At 44.0% G+C, this 18,553-nt stretch overlaps 1 protein-coding gene across 1 annotated transcript; it reads right to left on the bottom strand.

The window, feature by feature from the left end:
- Positions 1 to 4,606: 4,606 nt before the first annotated feature.
- On the bottom strand, positions 4,607 to 17,837 carry LOC138969642 (trichohyalin-like). Its single transcript, XM_070342500.1, has 5 exons — positions 17,821 to 17,837; positions 10,538 to 13,343; positions 9,734 to 10,295; positions 4,895 to 5,000; positions 4,607 to 4,736 (listed from the first exon to the last, which is right to left on the bottom strand). Exons 1-5 carry the CDS (start codon positions 17,835 to 17,837, stop codon positions 4,607 to 4,609), a joined length of 3,621 nt encoding a protein of 1,206 aa, XP_070198601.1.
- Between the last annotated feature and the right edge of the window lie 716 nt (positions 17,838 to 18,553).

Here is an 18,553-nt window from a genome sequence, read left to right as displayed (position 1 = left end):
TTAATTGAAAAATGAGGGTGCGACAGTGCCGCCTCAACTTTTACAAAAAGCCGGATATGACGTCATCAAAGGTATTTATCGAAAAAAAGAAAAAAAATTCCGGGGATATCATACCCAGGAACTTTCATGTCAAATTATTTTCATAAAGATCGGCCCAGTAGTTTAGTCTGAATCGCTCTACACACACACACAGACACACACACAGACACACACACACACACACACACACACACACACACACACACACACACACACACACACACACATACACACACACATACACCACGACCCTCGTCTCGATTCCCCCCTCTATGTTAAAACATTTAGTCAAAACTTGACTAAATGTAAACAAGTCGCGTAAGGCGAAAATACAATATTTAGTCAAGTAGCTGTCGAACTCACAGAATGAAACTGAACGCAACGCAACGCAGCAAGACCGTATACTCGTAGCATCGTCACTCCACCGCCCGTGGCAAAGGCAGTGCACGTGGAATTGACAAGAAGAGCGGGGTATTCGTTGCGCTGAGAACGATAGCACGCTTTTCTGTACCTCTCTTCGTTTTAACTTTCTGAGCGTGTTTTTAATCCAAACATATCATATCTATATATTTTTGGAATCAGGAACCGACAAAGAATAAGATGAAAGTGTTTTTAAATTGATTTCGAAAAAAACATTTTGATAATAATTTTTATATATTTAATTTTCAGAGCTTGTTTTTAATCCGAATATAACATATTTATATGTTTTTGGAATCAGCAAATGATGGAGAATAAGATAAACGTAAATTTGGATCGTTTTATAAATTTTTTTTTTTTTACAATTTTCAGATTTTTAATGACCAAAGTCATTAATTAATTTTTAAGCCACCAAGCTGAAATGCGATACCGAATCCCGGGCTTCGTCGAAGAGTACTTGACCAAAATTTCAACCAATTTGGTTGAAAAATGAGGGCGTGACAGTGCCGCCTCAACTTTCACGAAAATCCGGATATGACGTCATCAAAGACATTTATCAAAAAAATGAAAAAAACGTTCGGGGATTTCATACCCAGGAACTCTCATGTCAAATTTCATAAAGATCGGTCCAGTAGTTTAGTCTGAATCGCTCTACACACACACACACGCACACACGCACACACGCACGCACACACACACGCACATACACCACGACCCTCGTTTCGATTCCCCCTCGATGTTAAAATATTTAGTCAAAACTTGACTAAATATAAAAAAGAAATGTACACATGATTTTCATTTTTACCGATTTGATGTCAATGAGGTGTGACGCACTGCGTGGGCCCTCTTTGTATTCTGATTCATGAGGTTGAATAGCTTCAGGTGGTTTTCGTTGCGCGAAGTGAGCAGTGCGCTGGTTCACGAGCAAATGTGTACCAGACAGACAGGTGGGTGGGTGGACAGACAGGCAAACTTGCACGCACGCACACACGTACGCAAACACATTCGCAAGTAATGACGCAGACACGAAGACGCAGGCACACACACACGCGCAGACGAACACACACACACACACACACACACACACACACACACACACACATTCACGTGCGCATTCACGTGCGCATGCACGCATCAGTGCACGCACGCACTCACACACAGAACGACAGACACGGACACATATACACACGCGCGCACACACGAACGCACAACCCCCACATCCCCATACACACTCTCTCTCTCTCTCTCTCCCTCTCTCTTTCTCTTTCTCTTTAAAAACCCATCAGTCATGAAAACCTTGATCATCTAAAAATTAGCCGTGGAAGTGAATGGTCTGAGCGGTGAGGCTGTTTAGATTGAAATATGTTCTTTTTCACATTTAGTCAAGTTTTGATTTTCTCCTTTCCGTGAACGGAATTTCCTTGGTCTTGCACCTCCCCCCCCCTCCCTTCCCATCCCATCCCTCCCCGACCACTTTGCTCTGTGCACCTACTGTCCCTATCCTCACACACACACACACACACACACACACACACACACACACACACACACACACACACACACACACATACACACACACACACACACACACACACACGCACACACACACACACACACACACACACACACACACACACACACACACTCACACACACACACACACACACCAGTTCACCCCCTCCCTCACCATCCTACATTTCTTTCAACCTCTTGTTAACGACCGCGTTACATAAACCGATATCGATCACGTAATAAAACTCGCGGCATAACCGTAATCTCCCTTCGTGATCCTCGGGGGAAAATCGATCACACTGTCAGTTGGCCCCCTCCGGAGTCCCCCTTTCACTCACCCAACAAGAACCTCGTGCTAAAAAACATTTTGCCTTCACCAACTCTAAAAACGCGCGAGCGATCAGCAAGGGTAAGCCTAGATTGAAACCCCCCCCATCTGAAGACCTCCTCAAATCTGTGAAAATCAGGCCTCAAAAAGCAAGGAGTCTGGAAATGGATGTTAAGTTTTAGACAGTAACGAACACAATATCTGAAAAAAAGAGACTTAAAAAGATAGAAGCCTCAAAAAGGAGGGAGTCTTAAAATGGAGGTTAGATAGAGAGATGCCTCAAAACGGAGGGAGTCTTAAAATGGAGGTTAGATAGAGAGATGCCTCAAAAAGGAGGGAGTCTTAAAATGGAGGTTAGATAGATAGATGCCTCAAAAAGGAGGGAGTATTAAAATGGAGGTTAGATTAAAGACCTTCAAGGACACAAAGTCTGAGCAACCAGAGTCTTAAAAAGGTAAAAGTCTTAATTTGGGGGGGGGGGGGGGGCCTTGAAAGGAGGGTTCCACTGTATTGTCAAGCAAAGCCGGTAGGAATAATCTATACGCGCCCTCCCCGTCGCGCCTTGAAAGACTGCTTTTGTCCACCAACACCTCAACATGTGAAAACTCTCAGGGGTTCTGAAAGGACAAGTGTTTTTTGTGTGCTTTGCTGTCAACCCTGTCGGCTTAAGGTTTGAACCCTGGTTCACAAAATAGAATTATATAAATTGAGACCTTGCGCGGAAACTAACGCAAGCGTAATTTATTATTAAAGTGCTGAACTTGAAGATCAGTGTGTTTGTATACACAGTCTACAAAAGAAGTTCGGAAATCCCTGCGCCTTGAATATGTGCACGATATAAATTGCATAAAATAAAAATTAAAAATTAAAAAAATAAATCCCTGCGCTTAGAACTGTACCCACGGAATACGCGCGATATTAGCCTCATATTGATTGATTGAAGTCCACATTTGTACAGTCACAGTCCGCCACGCACAGTGTGGAAGACTGTGAACACGCACCACACGTTTACTAATGGGCAGAATATACCTGCGCAGTTTCAGCAGCACAGACGACGCACGGCCTATTATGTGTGCTGCTATAGGGATTATGATGAGTACCTGGCCTGTTTTCCTTTCATGCAACGTGTAGCGGGCTGGGATAATCTGCAGTGCGTCGTCGGTCCTGCTGAAGTTACATAATTATGTGAGCGGAGCCCCTAACTGGCTTTGCTCCATCTCAAGTAAGCTGCCGTGCTGTATTGTGTGAGAATATGACCAAACTTTGGTTTTGACCAAATTATGCATATGACTATGACCCAGTATAACATTAAAACAAGCTAAAGCTACAGCTATTTATGGATATATTTCGACATATGGGACTAATAGAATAGCCTCTTTTCGCTGTTGATACAATATGGACGGTATCAAGTCTCGACGTCGTCGGTTTCCAATTAGGGCCGTCATTTTTTGTGATATGAACGATTTTCCTTATCCCCTGGAGCAAATTTTTGATTAGTGCTTTTGTGAACAAGAAACAATTGACAAGTGGCTCTATCCCATCTCCCCCCTTTCCCCGTCGCGATATAACCTTCGTGGTTGAAAACGACGTTAAACACCAAATAAAGAAAGAAAGAAAGAAAGATTTTCCTTATTACATGAAACATGAGTCTCTCGACACGGGCTTGATAGAACACGACCGTTGGGATCAATCTAAGTGAAGCATTATGATCCGGCTTATATACAGTTTTGAAAATGACACAGAAGGTGCATACGAGTTCGTTCTAATTCAAACAGAAACATGAACCCACTTTCCTATACACGGATATAAATACACGGCCGACGATTTCGTAAACAGATTATGTGGGTTGAATGGTTTGAGGCGAGCTTCCAAGAACGTCGAGTCTATTCATTTTGCGTGTGTTATAATATATCACACAGTGCAAGACTGTGATTTCGAGATAGCATACATACAAGTGCACCGAATCATGCTGATATCAAAGGGACTGTGTATAATTAGTTTTCACATGATATCTGCTTTGTGCATATACCGTATATGCACTCAGGTGCCAGACCATGTAGTACAGACACACAGAAACTCACGATTGCAATCTTCTGTCATACGCACGAGAGAGAGACACACACACACACACACACACACACACGCATATATATGTTACAGTAAATTCTCAAAACCAGGAAATTTGCGAAATCCCTGAAAATTTCAGTAAATTTGTGAATTTTCTGTTTCACTCAGGGATTTCACAAATTTCCTAAAAATTCTAGGAAATTTGCGAATTTCCTGATTTCAAGGGGCAGGAAATTCGCAAATTTACTGAAACACATTTGAAGGGAAACAGGTGCTTTGTTGGTTGCTTGTGAACCATTTAATGATTCTGGTTTCCTTATTATTAATGCAAGTGAAACACTCATATTTTTCTCTCTCTTTTTTCTCTCTCTCTCTTATTCTGTCATGTTTCATAAAATTGTTAACATAAAATCTAAACGAGTACAATAAAAGGTACATTGTGACACTCACATCTCTCTCCTATACTGTCATGTTTTATAGAATTGTTAACATAAAATCTGAAGGAGTACATTACAAGGTACATTATGACACTCATCTCTCTCTCTCTCTCTCTCTCTCTCTCTCTCTCTCTCTCTCTCTCCCCCCCTCTCTCTCTCTCTCTCTCTCTCTCTCTCTCTCTCCTTTTCTCTGTATGTCTCTTATACTGTCATTTTTGCTTCAAAATATTAACATACCATTATGACACAAGATAAAAACAAACCAAGCAGGGCATGTACAGCACAGACTTATGGCACGTAATATAAGCATCCTCTTGAGTTCGTGTCCCCATCATTTCTCGTTTTATTATTGTCTCATGTTTAATTGAACAAGAAGAGCAAACGCTCGATCGAGTCACTTTCGCAGTTCTGAATATTATATGAGGCATCAGATGGACAGGAAGAAATTGCTATTCACAACACAATGAGTCACGTTCACATAAAATTTGAGCCCGGTCACTTTTATAGTTTCCGAGAAAAGCCCAACGTTAAGTTGTGTGTTGCCGAACAGAAAAGGCTAGTTATCTCCCTGGTTTTTCTGATAACGTTCGTAAAAGGCTACAGATGTAAATACTTTGATGTAAAGAATAATCCTACAAAGTTTCAATCACATCCGATGAACTTTGTCAAAGATATAAAATGTCTAATTTTTCCTTTGACGCTGACCTGTGACCTTGAAAAAGGTCAAAGGTCAACGAAACCATCGTTAAAGTGTAGAGGTCATTGCAGGTCACGACTAAACAAAATATGAGCCCGATCGCTTTGATAGTTTCCGAGAAAAGTCCAACGTTAAGGTGGTGTCTACGGACGGCCGGCCGGACAGACTAACACTGACCGATTACATAGAGTCACTTTTTCTCAAGTGACTCAATAAAACCGTGTTTAAACCAAGACATATGGCAATGAAAAGACGCTTGAAAATGTCTTCATTGTGCGTCTTATTTATTGGTGCAGGATTGGCTGCCGTGACATCTTGAGTTGTCCGCCAGCCAAGCCACCAGCATGTCTTTGATGTCACCATTTGCTCTTTCAACCGATCCCTGGCTTTGTGGATGTCGCGGCTTCCCGTGAACTAATACCAATGTTGGCCAAAAATCTTTTAGTTCTGAAATGATGTTGGCTGTGAACTCAGTGCCGTTATCGCTTTAGAGAATTGCAGGAGCACCGATCACGAGAAAGATGTCAAGCAGCTGGGCTGCAACCTCTACAGCGCGTTTGCTCCTAATAGGCCGGAGGACGCAGAACTTGGTGAGATGGTCTTGATACACCATGATCCATTTGTAACCGTTGCTTGGCATGGACTGCATGTCAACAAGATCAACTTGTCCTCGAGATGCAAATTCCTTGCTGATGATTGGACGAACAACTACACCTTTTGTCATGGGTCTCTTTATCTTTTTCTGACACACCTCGCATAGTGACTTGAAAAGCTCGAGCGATTTTGTACTAATGTTTGCGTTTCTTTGATCATTCGATCACGCCCACCATGGCCCGTCGAGATATGACAGAGACACAGACAGAAAGTCACCCAGCCAGCCAGGCTAGCAGACAGACAGGCAGATAAAAAGAGCAACAGTGAGATAGAGATATAGATAGAGAGACAGACAAACAGACAGAGACAGAAAGACAGGCTGGCAGATAGACAGCCAGAGCAAGAATGTTGGGTTGCCTATTGGCAAAATGAACCAAACGCGGACTGCACTGCAAAGTCACCGTCGCGATATAACCTTGAACGGTTGAAAACGACGTTAAACACAAAAGAAAGAAAGAAAGAAACTGCAAAGTCAGACTGGGTAGTTTTCGTGATCCCAACACCAACTTCTTATGATTTTTTTTCACTTTCTTTCATGTGGCGGGTGTGGCGGGTTGGTAGTGTGTCGGACCCAAAAATTGAAGATGTTCGGTTCAAATCATGCTCAAATCAACATTTTTTAAAAAAAATCTTCTAGCAGTAAATCTATCAAAATCACGACGTAAAATAAAGAAAACGGACTCTTTTGTTTTTTTTTAAAAGAATTTTGCAAATTTACTGAAACGTTTTTTACTGTTCAGTAAATTTGTGAAAAAATGGCATGCTTATTTCAGGAAATTCGCAAATTTCCTATAATATTTAGAAAATTTGTGAAATCCTTGAGTGAAACAGGAAATTCACAAATTTACTGAAATGTTCAGGGATTTCGCAAATTTCCTAGTTTCGCAAATTTACTGTAACATATCTATATATATATACGACTTGTGTCTGTGTGTGTGTGTGTGTGTGTGTGTGTGTGTGTGTGTGTGTGTGTGTGTTTGTGTGTGTGTGTGTGTGTGTCCGCGATGCACGGCCAAAGTTCTCGATGGATCTCTTTCAAATTTGGTGGCCATATTCAGGTACACCCCGGACACAACCTGGTCGATGAGATATTTCAACACGTGCTCTCAGCGCGCAGCGCTGAACCGATTTTGGTTTTTCTCTGGATCCATTCCCAGTAACTCTTCCTTATCTTCTCCAGTGTTTTCAGCGTTTATCTCCCTTCCTTCGTGTGGCGTCAATCCATATTCCCGTTTCTATTTTTAGAAGGTCACTGTCGACAACGCTCAATCCATATTCCCGTTATACTATTTTTAGAAGGTCACTACTCTTCTCCAGTGTTTTGCGCATTTATCTCCCTTCCTTCGTGCGGTGCGCCGGCGAAGCCGGCGTACACCCGGCAAAGCCGGGTCCCCGGCGCAGCCGGGTATTCGGCTCGACTTCTTCCCGGCGAAGCCGTACCCGGCGAAGCGGGTATTCATCTAGTATATATATATATAGTAACACACACAGACACAAACAAACAGACAGACAGACAGACAGACAGACAGACAGACAGACAGACAGACAGACAGACAGACAGACAGACAGACAGACAGACACATACCAAAACAGACACACACACACACACACACACACACACACATACACACACGGGGTCTAATAGAGAAGATGAAGAGAAAGACCGAAGAAGGGACAGTGAAGCCAGAGATCCATCAAAAGCGTCAAATCCAATCCTTCACCGTGGACATAGGGATGGCTGCATAATTCAATCCCTGTGCGACCCGTGCGCACGTGCTAATGGTTTTTGTTTGACGTCATTGTTTCTCACGGGCATGATTATTGTAACCGGCTAATCAGATTTAGTCCCTGCTGGAGATTTGATTACTGCCGATGCTCAGGGCAAAATGTGGCTTAGAATTCCAAATAAACTTTGTCGTCTGGTTGAGTTTCCCTTTTCACCGTCTTCATCGCGTCTTTATAAAATTCAATTGAGAAAGGAAATGAAATTGAATCGATTCCGCACAGCCAAAAAGGTTGAGCATTGAGGGGACATGAAAAACCATCAGCCAACCAGCCAAATCTGTAAAATATTCCATGTACGAAGCAATGACCCTATATATATATATTGCACTGTTTGCATTCCCGCACATTTTCTTTTAGACGCGTATTATTAAAATGTCTTGTATTGTTCACTGAGGGTACTGCGAATCACACTTTAATTTCATCAATGAGTTTCAGAAAAAAAAGGTTTGTTGACCCGAACAATTTTTGACTATTCTTTTTTTTTCTCTGAAAAGTACATTTGAAGTTAATTTTAGATTTTATTGTCTGTTCGAGTTTTACAGTGTGTATTTCTTGTTCCGAATTATGCTGTACCGACAAACACACCTTTATTCCATAATAAATGGCAATCTGTCCTTCTGAATGTTGCTGTTCTCAAATGAACATTGATCGCGATTTCTAAGAAATACTTTTGCAATGAGAAGATTTTGTTGTTGCACAGATGGTTGCTTCCTTTTCGTAGCTGTACCATTTTGATGCATTGTTCGCCTTAGCTGTCTGTCTTCCTCGCCCCCCCCCCCTTTTTTATATTTAGTCAAGTTTTGACTAAATATTTTAACATCGAGGGGGAATCGAAACGAGGGTCGTGGTGTATGTGCGTGCGTGTGTGCGTGCGTGCGTGTGTGTGTGTGTGTGTGTGTGTGTGTGTGTGTGTGTGTGTGTAGAGCGATTCAGACTAAACTACTGGACCGATCTTTATGAAATTTGACATGAGAGTTCCTGGGTATGAAATCCCCGAACGTTTTTTTCATTTTTTTGATAAATGTCTTTGATGACGTCATATCCGGCTTTTCGTGAAAGTTGAGGCGGCACTGTCACGCCCTCATTTTTCAACCAAATTGGTTGAAATTTTGGTCAAGTAATCTTCGACGAAGCCCGGGGTTTGGTATTGCATTTCAGCTTGGTGGCTTAAAAATTAATTAATGACTTTGGTCATTAAAAATCGGAAAATTGTAAAAAAAAATAAAAATTTATAAAACGATCCAAATGTACGTTTATCTTATTCGCCATCATTTGCTGATTCCAAAAACATATAAATATGTTATATTCGGATTAAAAACAAGCTCTGAAAATTAAATATATAAAAATTATTATCAAAATTAAATTGTCCAAATCAATTTAAAAACACTTTCATCTTATTCCTTGTCGGTTCCTGATTCCAAAAACATATAGATATGATATGTTTGGATTAAAAACACGCTCAGAAAGTTAAAACAAAGAGAGGTACAGAAAAGCGTGTTATCCTTCTTAGCGCAACTACTACCCCGCTCTTCTTGTCAATTTCACTGCCTTTGCCATGAGCGGTGGACTGACGATGCTACGAGTATACGGTCTTGCTGAAAAATGGCAGCTACTTGACTAAATATTGTATTTTCGCCTTACGCGACTTGTTTTACATTTAGTCAAGTTTTTTTGTCTTGTCCTGTTCCTTCTCCTCCCTCAATCGTCCACTGGTCCTCCCTTTCTTGTCCCCCTCTCTTGTCCGACTCCTGCTACTCCTCTCTTCTTCCTTCTGTTCTTTATTCGTCTTTCTCCTACTCCTCTCTGCTTCCTTCTGTTCTTTATTCGCCTTTCTCCTACTCCTCTCTTCTTCCTTCTGTTCTTTATTCGTCTTTCTCCTACTCCTCTCTTCTTCCGTCTGTTCTTTATTCGTCTTTCTCCTACTCCTCTCTTCTTCCTTCTGTTCTTTATTCGTCTTTCTCCTACTCCTCTCTTCTTCCGTCTGTTCTTTATTCGTCTTTCTCCTACTCCTCTCTTCTTCCTTCTGTTCTTTATTCGTCTTTCTCCTACTCGTCTCTTCTTCCTTCTGTTCTTTATTCGTCTTTCTCCTACTCATCTCTTCTTCCTTCTGTTCTTTATTCGTCTTTCTCCTACTCCTCTCTTCTTCCGTCTGTTCTTTATTCGTCTTTCTCCTACTCCTCTCTTCTTCCTTGTGTTCTCTATTCGTCTTTCTCCTACTCCTCTCTTCTTCCTTCTGTTCTTTATTCGTCTTTCTCCTACTCGTCTCTTCTTCCTTCTGTTCTTTATTCGTCTTTCTCCTATTCCTCTCTTCTTCCTTCTGTTCTTTATTCGTCTTTCTCCTACTCCTCTCTTCTTCATTCTGTTCTTTATTCGTATTTCTTGTACTCCTGTTCCTCCTCTCCCTCCTGTGCCTCCTCCTCTTGTTCCTCATTTTCTCCCTCCACCTACTTCTGTTCATCTGCTGTCATGTTCCTTCATGTAGCCTTTAACCTCTATCCTTGTAAAATAAAGTTCCATCATCATCATCATCATCAACATCATCTCTTTCCTCTTTCTTCTCCCGTTCCTTCTTCCCGTTCTCCTCCTGTTCCTGCTCCTCACCGTTTTTCTGTTCCTGTTCCTTCTCTCCCTCCTTCTCATCCTCCTCCATTTTCTACTGGTCAGCAATTTCTCTTCCTCCTGCCCCCCACTTCCTTCTTCCACGTCGTCCTCCTCCGCCTGTTTCTCCACACTGTTCCTCTCCTCCTCCGCCTGTTTCTCCACACTGTTCCTCTCCTCCACCGCCTGTTTCTCCACACTGGTCCTCTCCTCCTGTTTCTCCACACTGGTCCTCTCCTCCTGTTTCTCCACACTGGTCCTCTCCTGTTTCTCCACACTGTTCCTCTCCTCCTGTTTCTCCACACTGGTCCTCTCCGCCACCGCCTGTTTCTCCACACTGTTCCTCTCATCCTGTTTCTCCACACTGGTCCTCTCCTCCTGTTTCTCCACACTGGTCCTCTCCTGTTTCTCCACACTGTTCCTCTCCTCCTGTTTCTCCACACTGGTCCTCTCCTCCTGTTTCTCCACACTGTTCCTCTCCTCCACCGCCTGTTTCTCCACACTGTTCCTCTCCTCCTGTTTCTCCACACTGGTCCTCTCCTCCTCCGCCTGTTTCTCCACACTGGTCCTCTCCTCCTGTTTCTCCACACTGTTCCTCTCCTCCACCGCCTGTTTCTCCACACTGGTCCTCTCCTGTTTCTCCACACTGTTCCTCTCCGCCTGTTTCTCCACACTGTTCCTCTCCTCCTGTTTCTCCACACTGGTCCTCTCCTCCTCCGCCTGTTTCTCCACACTGTTCCTCTCCTCCTGTTTCTCCACACTGGTCCTCTCATCCTGTTTCTCCACACTGTTCCTCTCCTGTTTCTCCACACTGTTCCTCTCCTCCACCGCCTGTTTCTCCACACTGGTCCTCTCCTCCTGTTTCTCCACACTGTTCCTCTCCTCCACCGCCTGTTTCTCCACACTGGTCCTCTCCTGTTTCTCCACACTGTTCCTCTCCGCCTGTTTCTCCACACTGTTCCTCTCCTCCACCGCCTGTTTCTCCACACTGTTCCTCTCCTCCACCGCCTGTTTCTCCACACTGTTCCTCTCCTCCTGTTTCTCCACACTGTTCCTCTCCGCCTGTTTCTCCACACTGTTCCTCTCCGCCTGTTTCTCCACACTGTTCCTCTCCGCCTGTTTCTCCACACTGTTCCTCTCCGCCTGTTTCTCCACACTGTTCCTCTCCGCCTGTTTCTCCACACTGTTCCTCTCCGCCTGTTTCTCCACACTGTTCCTCTCCGCCTGTTTCTCCACACTGTTCCTCTCCGCCTGTTTCTCCACACTGTTCCTCTCCGCCTGTTTCTCCACACTGGTCCTCTCCGCCTGTTTCTCCACACTGTTCCTCTCCGCCTGTTTCTCCACACTGTTCCTCTCCTCCACCGCCTGTTTCTCCACACTGTTCCTCTCATCCTGTTTCTCCACACTGTTCCTCTCCGCCTGTTTCTCCACACTGTTCCTCTCCTCCTGTTTCTCCACACTGGTCCTCTCATCCTGTTTCTCCACACTGTTCCTCTCCCCCACCGCCTGTTTCTCCTCACTGTTCCTCTCCTCCTGTTTCTCCACACTGTTCCTCTCCTCCTGTTTCTCCACACTGTTCCTCTCCTCCTGTTTCTCCACACTGTTCCTCTCCTCCACCGCCTGTTTCTCCACACTGTTCCTCTCCTCCTGTTTCTCCACACTGTTCCTCTCCTCCTGTTTCTCCACACTGATCCTCTCCTCCTGTTTCTCCACACTGTTCCTCTCCTCCTGTTTCTCCACACTGTTCCTCTCCTCCTGTTTCTCCACACTGTTCCTCTCCTCCACCGCCTGTTTCTCCACACTGTTCCTCTCCTCCTGTTTCTCCACACTGTTCCTCTCCTCCTGTTTCTCCACACTGTTCCTCTCCTCCACCGCCTGTTTCTCCACACTGTTCCTCTCCTCCTGTTTCTCCACACTGTTCCTCTCCTCCTGTTTCTCCACACTGTTCCTCTCCTCCACCGCCTGTTTCTCCACACTGTTCTTCTCCTCCACCGCCTGTTTCTCCACACTGTTCCTCTCCTCCTGTTTCTCCACACTGTTCCTCTCCTCCTGTTTCTCCACACTGTTCCTCTCCTCCACCGCCTGTTTCTCCACACTGTTCCTCTCCTCCACCGCCTGTTTCTCCACACTGTTCCTCTCCTCCTGTTTCTCCACACTGTTCCTCTCCTCCTGTTTCTCCACACTGTTCCTCTCCTCCTGTTTCTCCACACTGTTCCTCTCCTCCTGTTTCTCTACACTGTTCCTCTCCTCCTGTTTCTCCACACTGGTCCTCTCCTCCTGTTTCTCCACACTGTTCCTCTCCTCCTGTTTCTCCACACTGTTCCTCTCCTCCACCGCCTGTTTCTCCACACTGTTCCTCTCCTCCACCGCCTGTTTCTCCACACTGTTCCTCTCCTCCTGTTTCTCCACACTGTTCCTCTCCTCCTGTTTCTCCACACTGTTCCTCTCCTCCTGTTTCTCCACACTGTTCCTCTCCTCCTGTTTCTCTACACTGTTCCTCTCCTCCTGTTTCTCCACACTGTTGCTCTCCTCCTGTTTCTCCACACTGTTCCTCTCCTCCTGTTTCTCCACACTGTTCCTCTCCTGTTTCTCCACACTGTTCCTCTCCGCCTGTTTCTCCTCACTGTTAGTCTCCTCCTGTTTCTCCACACTGTTCCTCTCCTCCTGTTTCTCCACACTGTTCCTCTCCTCCTGTTTCTCCACACTGTTCCTCTCCTCCTGTTTCTCCACACTGTTCCTCTCCTCCTGTTTCTCCACACTGTTCCTCTCCTTATCCTCTTCTCCTTTCCTTCCTCCTCTTGCTTTCCTTCTGTTTCTCCCCACCTATTCCTTTCCTTTTTCCTGTTCATCGCTTCGTGTTCCTCCTCTTTTCCTGCCATCTCCTTCTGTGCCTCTCCTGTTCGACCTGTTCCTCTCCTTCTCCTACTTTTCCTCCCCTCTTCCATTTTGTTCTCCTTCTGTTCCTTTCCTACATCTTCTCCTTTTGTTCTTCATGCTGTGCCTCCTCCTGCTCGTTTTGTTCTTTATTTTTTTCTTGTTCTTTTTAATTTTCTTCCTCTCCTTCTCCTCCTTTCCCTACTTCTTCCCCTTCTTCTAGTGTTTCGTCTCTTCGTGTTCCTCGTCCTCCACCGGTCCCCCCTCCTCCTTTTCCTCATATCTCTTCTTCTCCAGTACAATGGAGTTAAAAGACCTAATTATGGTTTAAACTATGTCGCTCTATATCAATTATTTTGAAAGAGTATAATTAGTATTCGGACTCCGAAAAGAGATCAGACGATAAGCGAAAGGTCAAACTCGTTACCCGTAAATTCGGCGAAAATTCCATTTATTTTTGGCTGGAAAATCAATTTGTCTTGCTTCAAGATTCAATAAAGAGTTTGTTACAAAGAAAGAGAGCACATCCACAGGTCTAGTTTTTCTGTGTAATGTCTGTCCGCACGTGAAACGCGATAGACCTGTTCACAGAAAATTGCCTACGTAATACATATCTGGTGAGCTCAAACGTGAATGACCTCACTGAAAGTTAAAAACACACGCGCACGCACGCACACGTCGACATAAAGTGGAAGTGTCGAGGTAGTTCTGATGTTTCAGGAGATGCAAATTATTCTTATTGGAAGTCAAACATAAACTATTCTATAGGCTTAGAACAGTGCAGGACAAGGCAACTTTGATACATACACACACGCGTATACACACACACGCACGCACAAGCACACACACACACACACACACACACACACACACACACACACATTAATTCTCACTAGCGCCCACACACACACACACACACACACACACACACACACACAGAAGTGCACCCCTCTCCCCTTCCAATCTAGCTCCACCTCTTGCACACGCACTTCAACGTAATTACTGGTCATTGTCCCCCAATTTTTTCTCCTCGATCAATCCCCTCCTAATCCATCTTATTCATCACAGAGTCGCAGAGCCGCTCTAGCGCTACTCTTCATTCGCTGAATCAACATTATACCATTCTGCCTGTTGGCAAAGCCGATCGGCCTGTTTGGCTAAATAAGCATTTTGACAATCGATCAAAATTTTGCTCGCCCTCGTCGGTTGGAAGGCCTGAGCAAATAGAGGCTGAGAGAGCACAGGGGTTCTTAAGGGTAGGAGGTGTTTACCTACCACTAAAGTGTGGACGTATCTACGTCATACCTATGGCCATGTGGCGCGAGAGGTCAGGGGCTAAAGGTGTGTTGACCCGTTGCCAACAGCATTTATTGCTGGCCTCTACCATAAGAAATTGGAACTTTCATTATATAACTGTGTGAATTTATGTGAAAGATCAAAATACTGAAGATGAGAATCGCTCGATCATTTAATTCATCCACAGTCGGGGGCAGGTCCGCAGCTCAATCTGTAGCCGGCTTGCTTCATCACTTTTGTGTCGCTTTATGCTTGCCCGCTTGGTACGCAGGTACGGCGGGGATTTTTCTGTATTTCCCAGAGTAAACTTTTATTGCAGACTCTAAACTGACGGAATCGCACAGCACCCGTGTTAAAATGCGTGCACAAAGACTCATACGCACGTTAAAGATTCCGAGTTTCAGCGAAGTTATAGGGACTTGAAAATACACAGATATCTCATACGCACACACTCGACATCGGCGTCATGCTTCCCACGTCACAGGGTAAAAACAACACCAAAACAACAAAAACAAACGGTTTTGTAATTTATACTATCATCATCAGGTGATCCTTTGTGTAATAAGGTCAGGAACGCGGTACAAGAAGAAGTTATAGACCACACTATTTTAGCTGACTGCTACCCTGCTAAAAACAGTGGGACCTCTGTATTATACTTTTTACAATGTAAGTGAGATAAACATTTTGTGAATGAAAGACGCTTATGCATTCAGGTCTGCTTATAGTATAAACGGATGTGCCAACACAACCTCAATTAACCGCAAACCAAGTCTAATGGAACCTTTGTAGGAATTAAAAGATCTAAAGGGTAAAAAGGCCTGTGTGTGTGTGTGTGTGTGTGTGTGTGTGTGTGTGTGTGTGTGTGTGTGTGTGTGTGTGTGTGTGTGTGTGTGTGTTCGCGCGCGTGAGTGCGTGTTGTCCCCCTCTCTCTGTCTCTCTCTCTCGTCGTCTGATTGTTTGTTTGTCTGTCTGTCTGTCTGTCTGTCTCGTCCCGCCGCTTCCCGGGCTTCCTTCAGTAAAGTTTCCCGACTACAGACTTGCTAAATACCATATCAACTTCCGGCGAGGTAAGATCAGTTATTATTTAATGTCTTCAAATCAAGACTGTAATTACGATCCCAATCACACCGTCGATGAATCAAGGATAATTTCAAGTCAGTTTGACGCACAGATCGGTGACATCATGCTAACACCACTAGAGACCTGGTGTAGAGAGACCTTTGCCACTGAGACTCCATAGTTTGAGATTTATGCATCACGCTTCGATTATACATACAGCCGCAAACAGTTTAGAGCGAAGGAAAACTTGTGTGTGTGTGTTTGTGTGTGTGTTTGTGTGTGTGTGTGTGTGTGTGTGTGTGTGTGTGTGTGTGTGTATGTGTGTGTGCGCGCGCGCGCGCGCGTGTGTGTGTATGTGTGTGTGTGTGTGTATGTGTGTGTGTGTGTGTGTGTGTGTGTGTGTGTGTGTGTGTGTGTGTGTGTGTGTGCAAGGTCCGGGACATAGTTCAGTCCGTAGTTTGTCGCTGTTGGCGAGGGTTCGAACCGTAGATTTGACGAGAGATTTATGCAGACTCGCCTCGGTGTCCGAACACCCACGTGTGCACGCAGGCGCACGGTAAAGATTCCAAGTTCACAGCGAAAGACTTGCGGCTTCAAAAACGCGAATACACGCATGCAGGGAAACAAACGTAGCGCTTGTCAGTACTGTATGGCTACTCGCTTCTCCCATGGAGTAAGGAACCCTGATGTCTATATAACTTCACAAGAATGTATACTTTAGCTTTCCGTATCGTATTTTTAACCCGAAAGCTGACGCCTTGTTTTTCACGGTCGGACATCTAGTATACTTTCATGTCGCAGCTTCTGACTTGAGGCTGAGTTCAAGGTTCACGTCTTGATTTGAAGCCCGAAACTGATTTAGAACGGTCCTTTGAACTTCTCGAGAAGTTTACAGCTGGGAACCTCTACAATAACCTTGTCCCCTCTACACCGAACTTTATTTACCGGCAGGGTATATAATGATTATTGCAGACTATGTCTACAGCATAAAGTCTGTGTTTCGTGGCACCAAACTCCGTGACTCGAGGCGCCTAAGAGTGGTGAGTCACTCGAAGCGCTTTCGTTGTTCGGTTTAAATGAAAAGATTTATTGGGCCAGCAGTTATCATGCCTTTAGTTCAGAAGCACAGTGTGGTTTTTGTGTGACTGGGAGCATTACCGTCTGTGTTAACGTGATATGTTTAAAAGGTAAAGCCTGAAGGTTTTAGTTCTCTGTGATATGTGTTTTCCTTGGTTGTAAACTGTTCGTGTGCTGCTCAATCTTGTACTGTCTGGAGTCATTTTCCGAAAGAAAAAAATGTGTTCACAGTCAAGACTTTGTTTGTTTAATCAGAAAAGGTAGACACATCGTTGTCAGACCACAAGCTCTACACAATCACTAATTGTGAGAAAAAAGTGGCAGAGTTGAGATGTGCGCATTTTTGGTTTATGTCTCTTTGGTGTTTTGTTATTTCTCAGCAGTGACTTTGGTGTTTTGTTATTTCTCAGCAGTGACTTTGGTGTTTTGTTATTTCTCAGCAGTGACTTTGGTGTTTTGTTATTTCTCAGCAGTGACTTTGGTGTTTTGTTATTTCTCAGCAGTGACTTTGGTGTTTTGTTATTTCTCAGCAGTGACTTTGGTGTTTTGTTATTTCTCAGCAGTGACTTTGGTGTTTTGTTATTTCTCAGCAGTGACTTTGGTGTTTTGTTATTTCTCAGCAGTGACTTTGGTGTTTTGTTATTTCTCAGCAGTGACTTTGGTGTTTTGTTATTTCTCAGCAGTGACTTTGGTTTGGTGCTCCGTGTATACTGTCGGGATAATTTTGCGAAAATAAAATCAGTTTACGGTCAAGATAGCAACGTACGATTTGTAATTTTGTCGCAGATTACAATAACAGCTTTAAACAACTATCTTATAGATGCCTACACATACCTTACTCCTTAGTGTTGCCAGCCAAACAAAACTTTATGCGGTTTGTCGGAGGATCGCATCTCCCGCCAAAATGTAATTAACATTTCCCGTAACCACGTTCTGGGGCTGAAGGCTGTGTGCGCCCGGGTATGCCAAAATAGACCCACTTTCCATCTTTTGCCATTTTCTTACGTAATCAAACACTATACGTTAACTGCCATCGAGATTGACCAAAAGGCATGTTTGGATCACAGATCCAATTATCATATATATATCTCGACATTCACTGGTCTTAGGGTTTTTGTTTTCAAAGAAGAAAGAAACTTGCTTGAAGTTGAACACGGACCGCTTCTCCGAGCAAAATCAACAAACCTAATCACTCGCATTCCACCTCAAGGTCTCGGCCAACCAAGACTATGGCATACTCGTAGCAAAGCCGCCGAATGGTACCGTAAACCAAGAATAGTGACGTAAGAGAATAGAATGTCGTCTTTTGATTTGGAACGTGACGTGTTTCAGAACTTCTTCTGGACAACTCGGATGGTCTTCTGCGTAGTGGTTGGCACGAGATTCTTTTTCTTCTTCGACAGTTCATCCTCCGATACTGTAGCAAAACGTTTCATCTTTTTTTTCACTTTCGAGTATGCGGACGACTGAACTTGACCGCTAAAAAGGAGTCCTTTCGGAATCATTACGCCGAGTCTGAACATGAGGTCTGAACATTGTTTTTAGGCAGGATCTAGGTGAAAGCGAGGCTGTTCTTATCTCAGTCGAGAGAGAGAGAAATACATGTCGAGACCTCTTCTTCGAACGTGTTTTTCCCATAATATAACAATGCACAGCTCGAAAATATGGCCAAGAACAAATCTAAGGTACTTCGAAGAAGCAAGAATAACAACA

This window comes from Littorina saxatilis, linkage group LG6 (assembly GCF_037325665.1).
Source record: "Littorina saxatilis isolate snail1 linkage group LG6, US_GU_Lsax_2.0, whole genome shotgun sequence".
Classification (NCBI taxonomy): domain Eukaryota; kingdom Metazoa; phylum Mollusca; class Gastropoda; order Littorinimorpha; family Littorinidae; genus Littorina; species Littorina saxatilis.
The sequence above is the reverse complement of the archived record's forward strand: the minus strand, read 5'-3'. Positions and strand labels throughout refer to the sequence as shown.

Excerpts from the sequence above, each read along its gene's own strand:
- LOC138969642 (XM_070342500.1), bottom strand. Across the intron at positions 5,001-9,733 it reads ACAGAAGGAAGCAGAGAGGA|AGACATACAGAGAAAAGGAG; the intron begins GTAGGAGAAAGA and ends TGACAGTATAAG. Across the intron at positions 4,737-4,894 it reads AGAGAGAGAGAGAGAGATGA|AGAGAGAGAGAAAAAAGAGA; the intron begins GTGTCATAATGT and ends TGACAGAATAAG.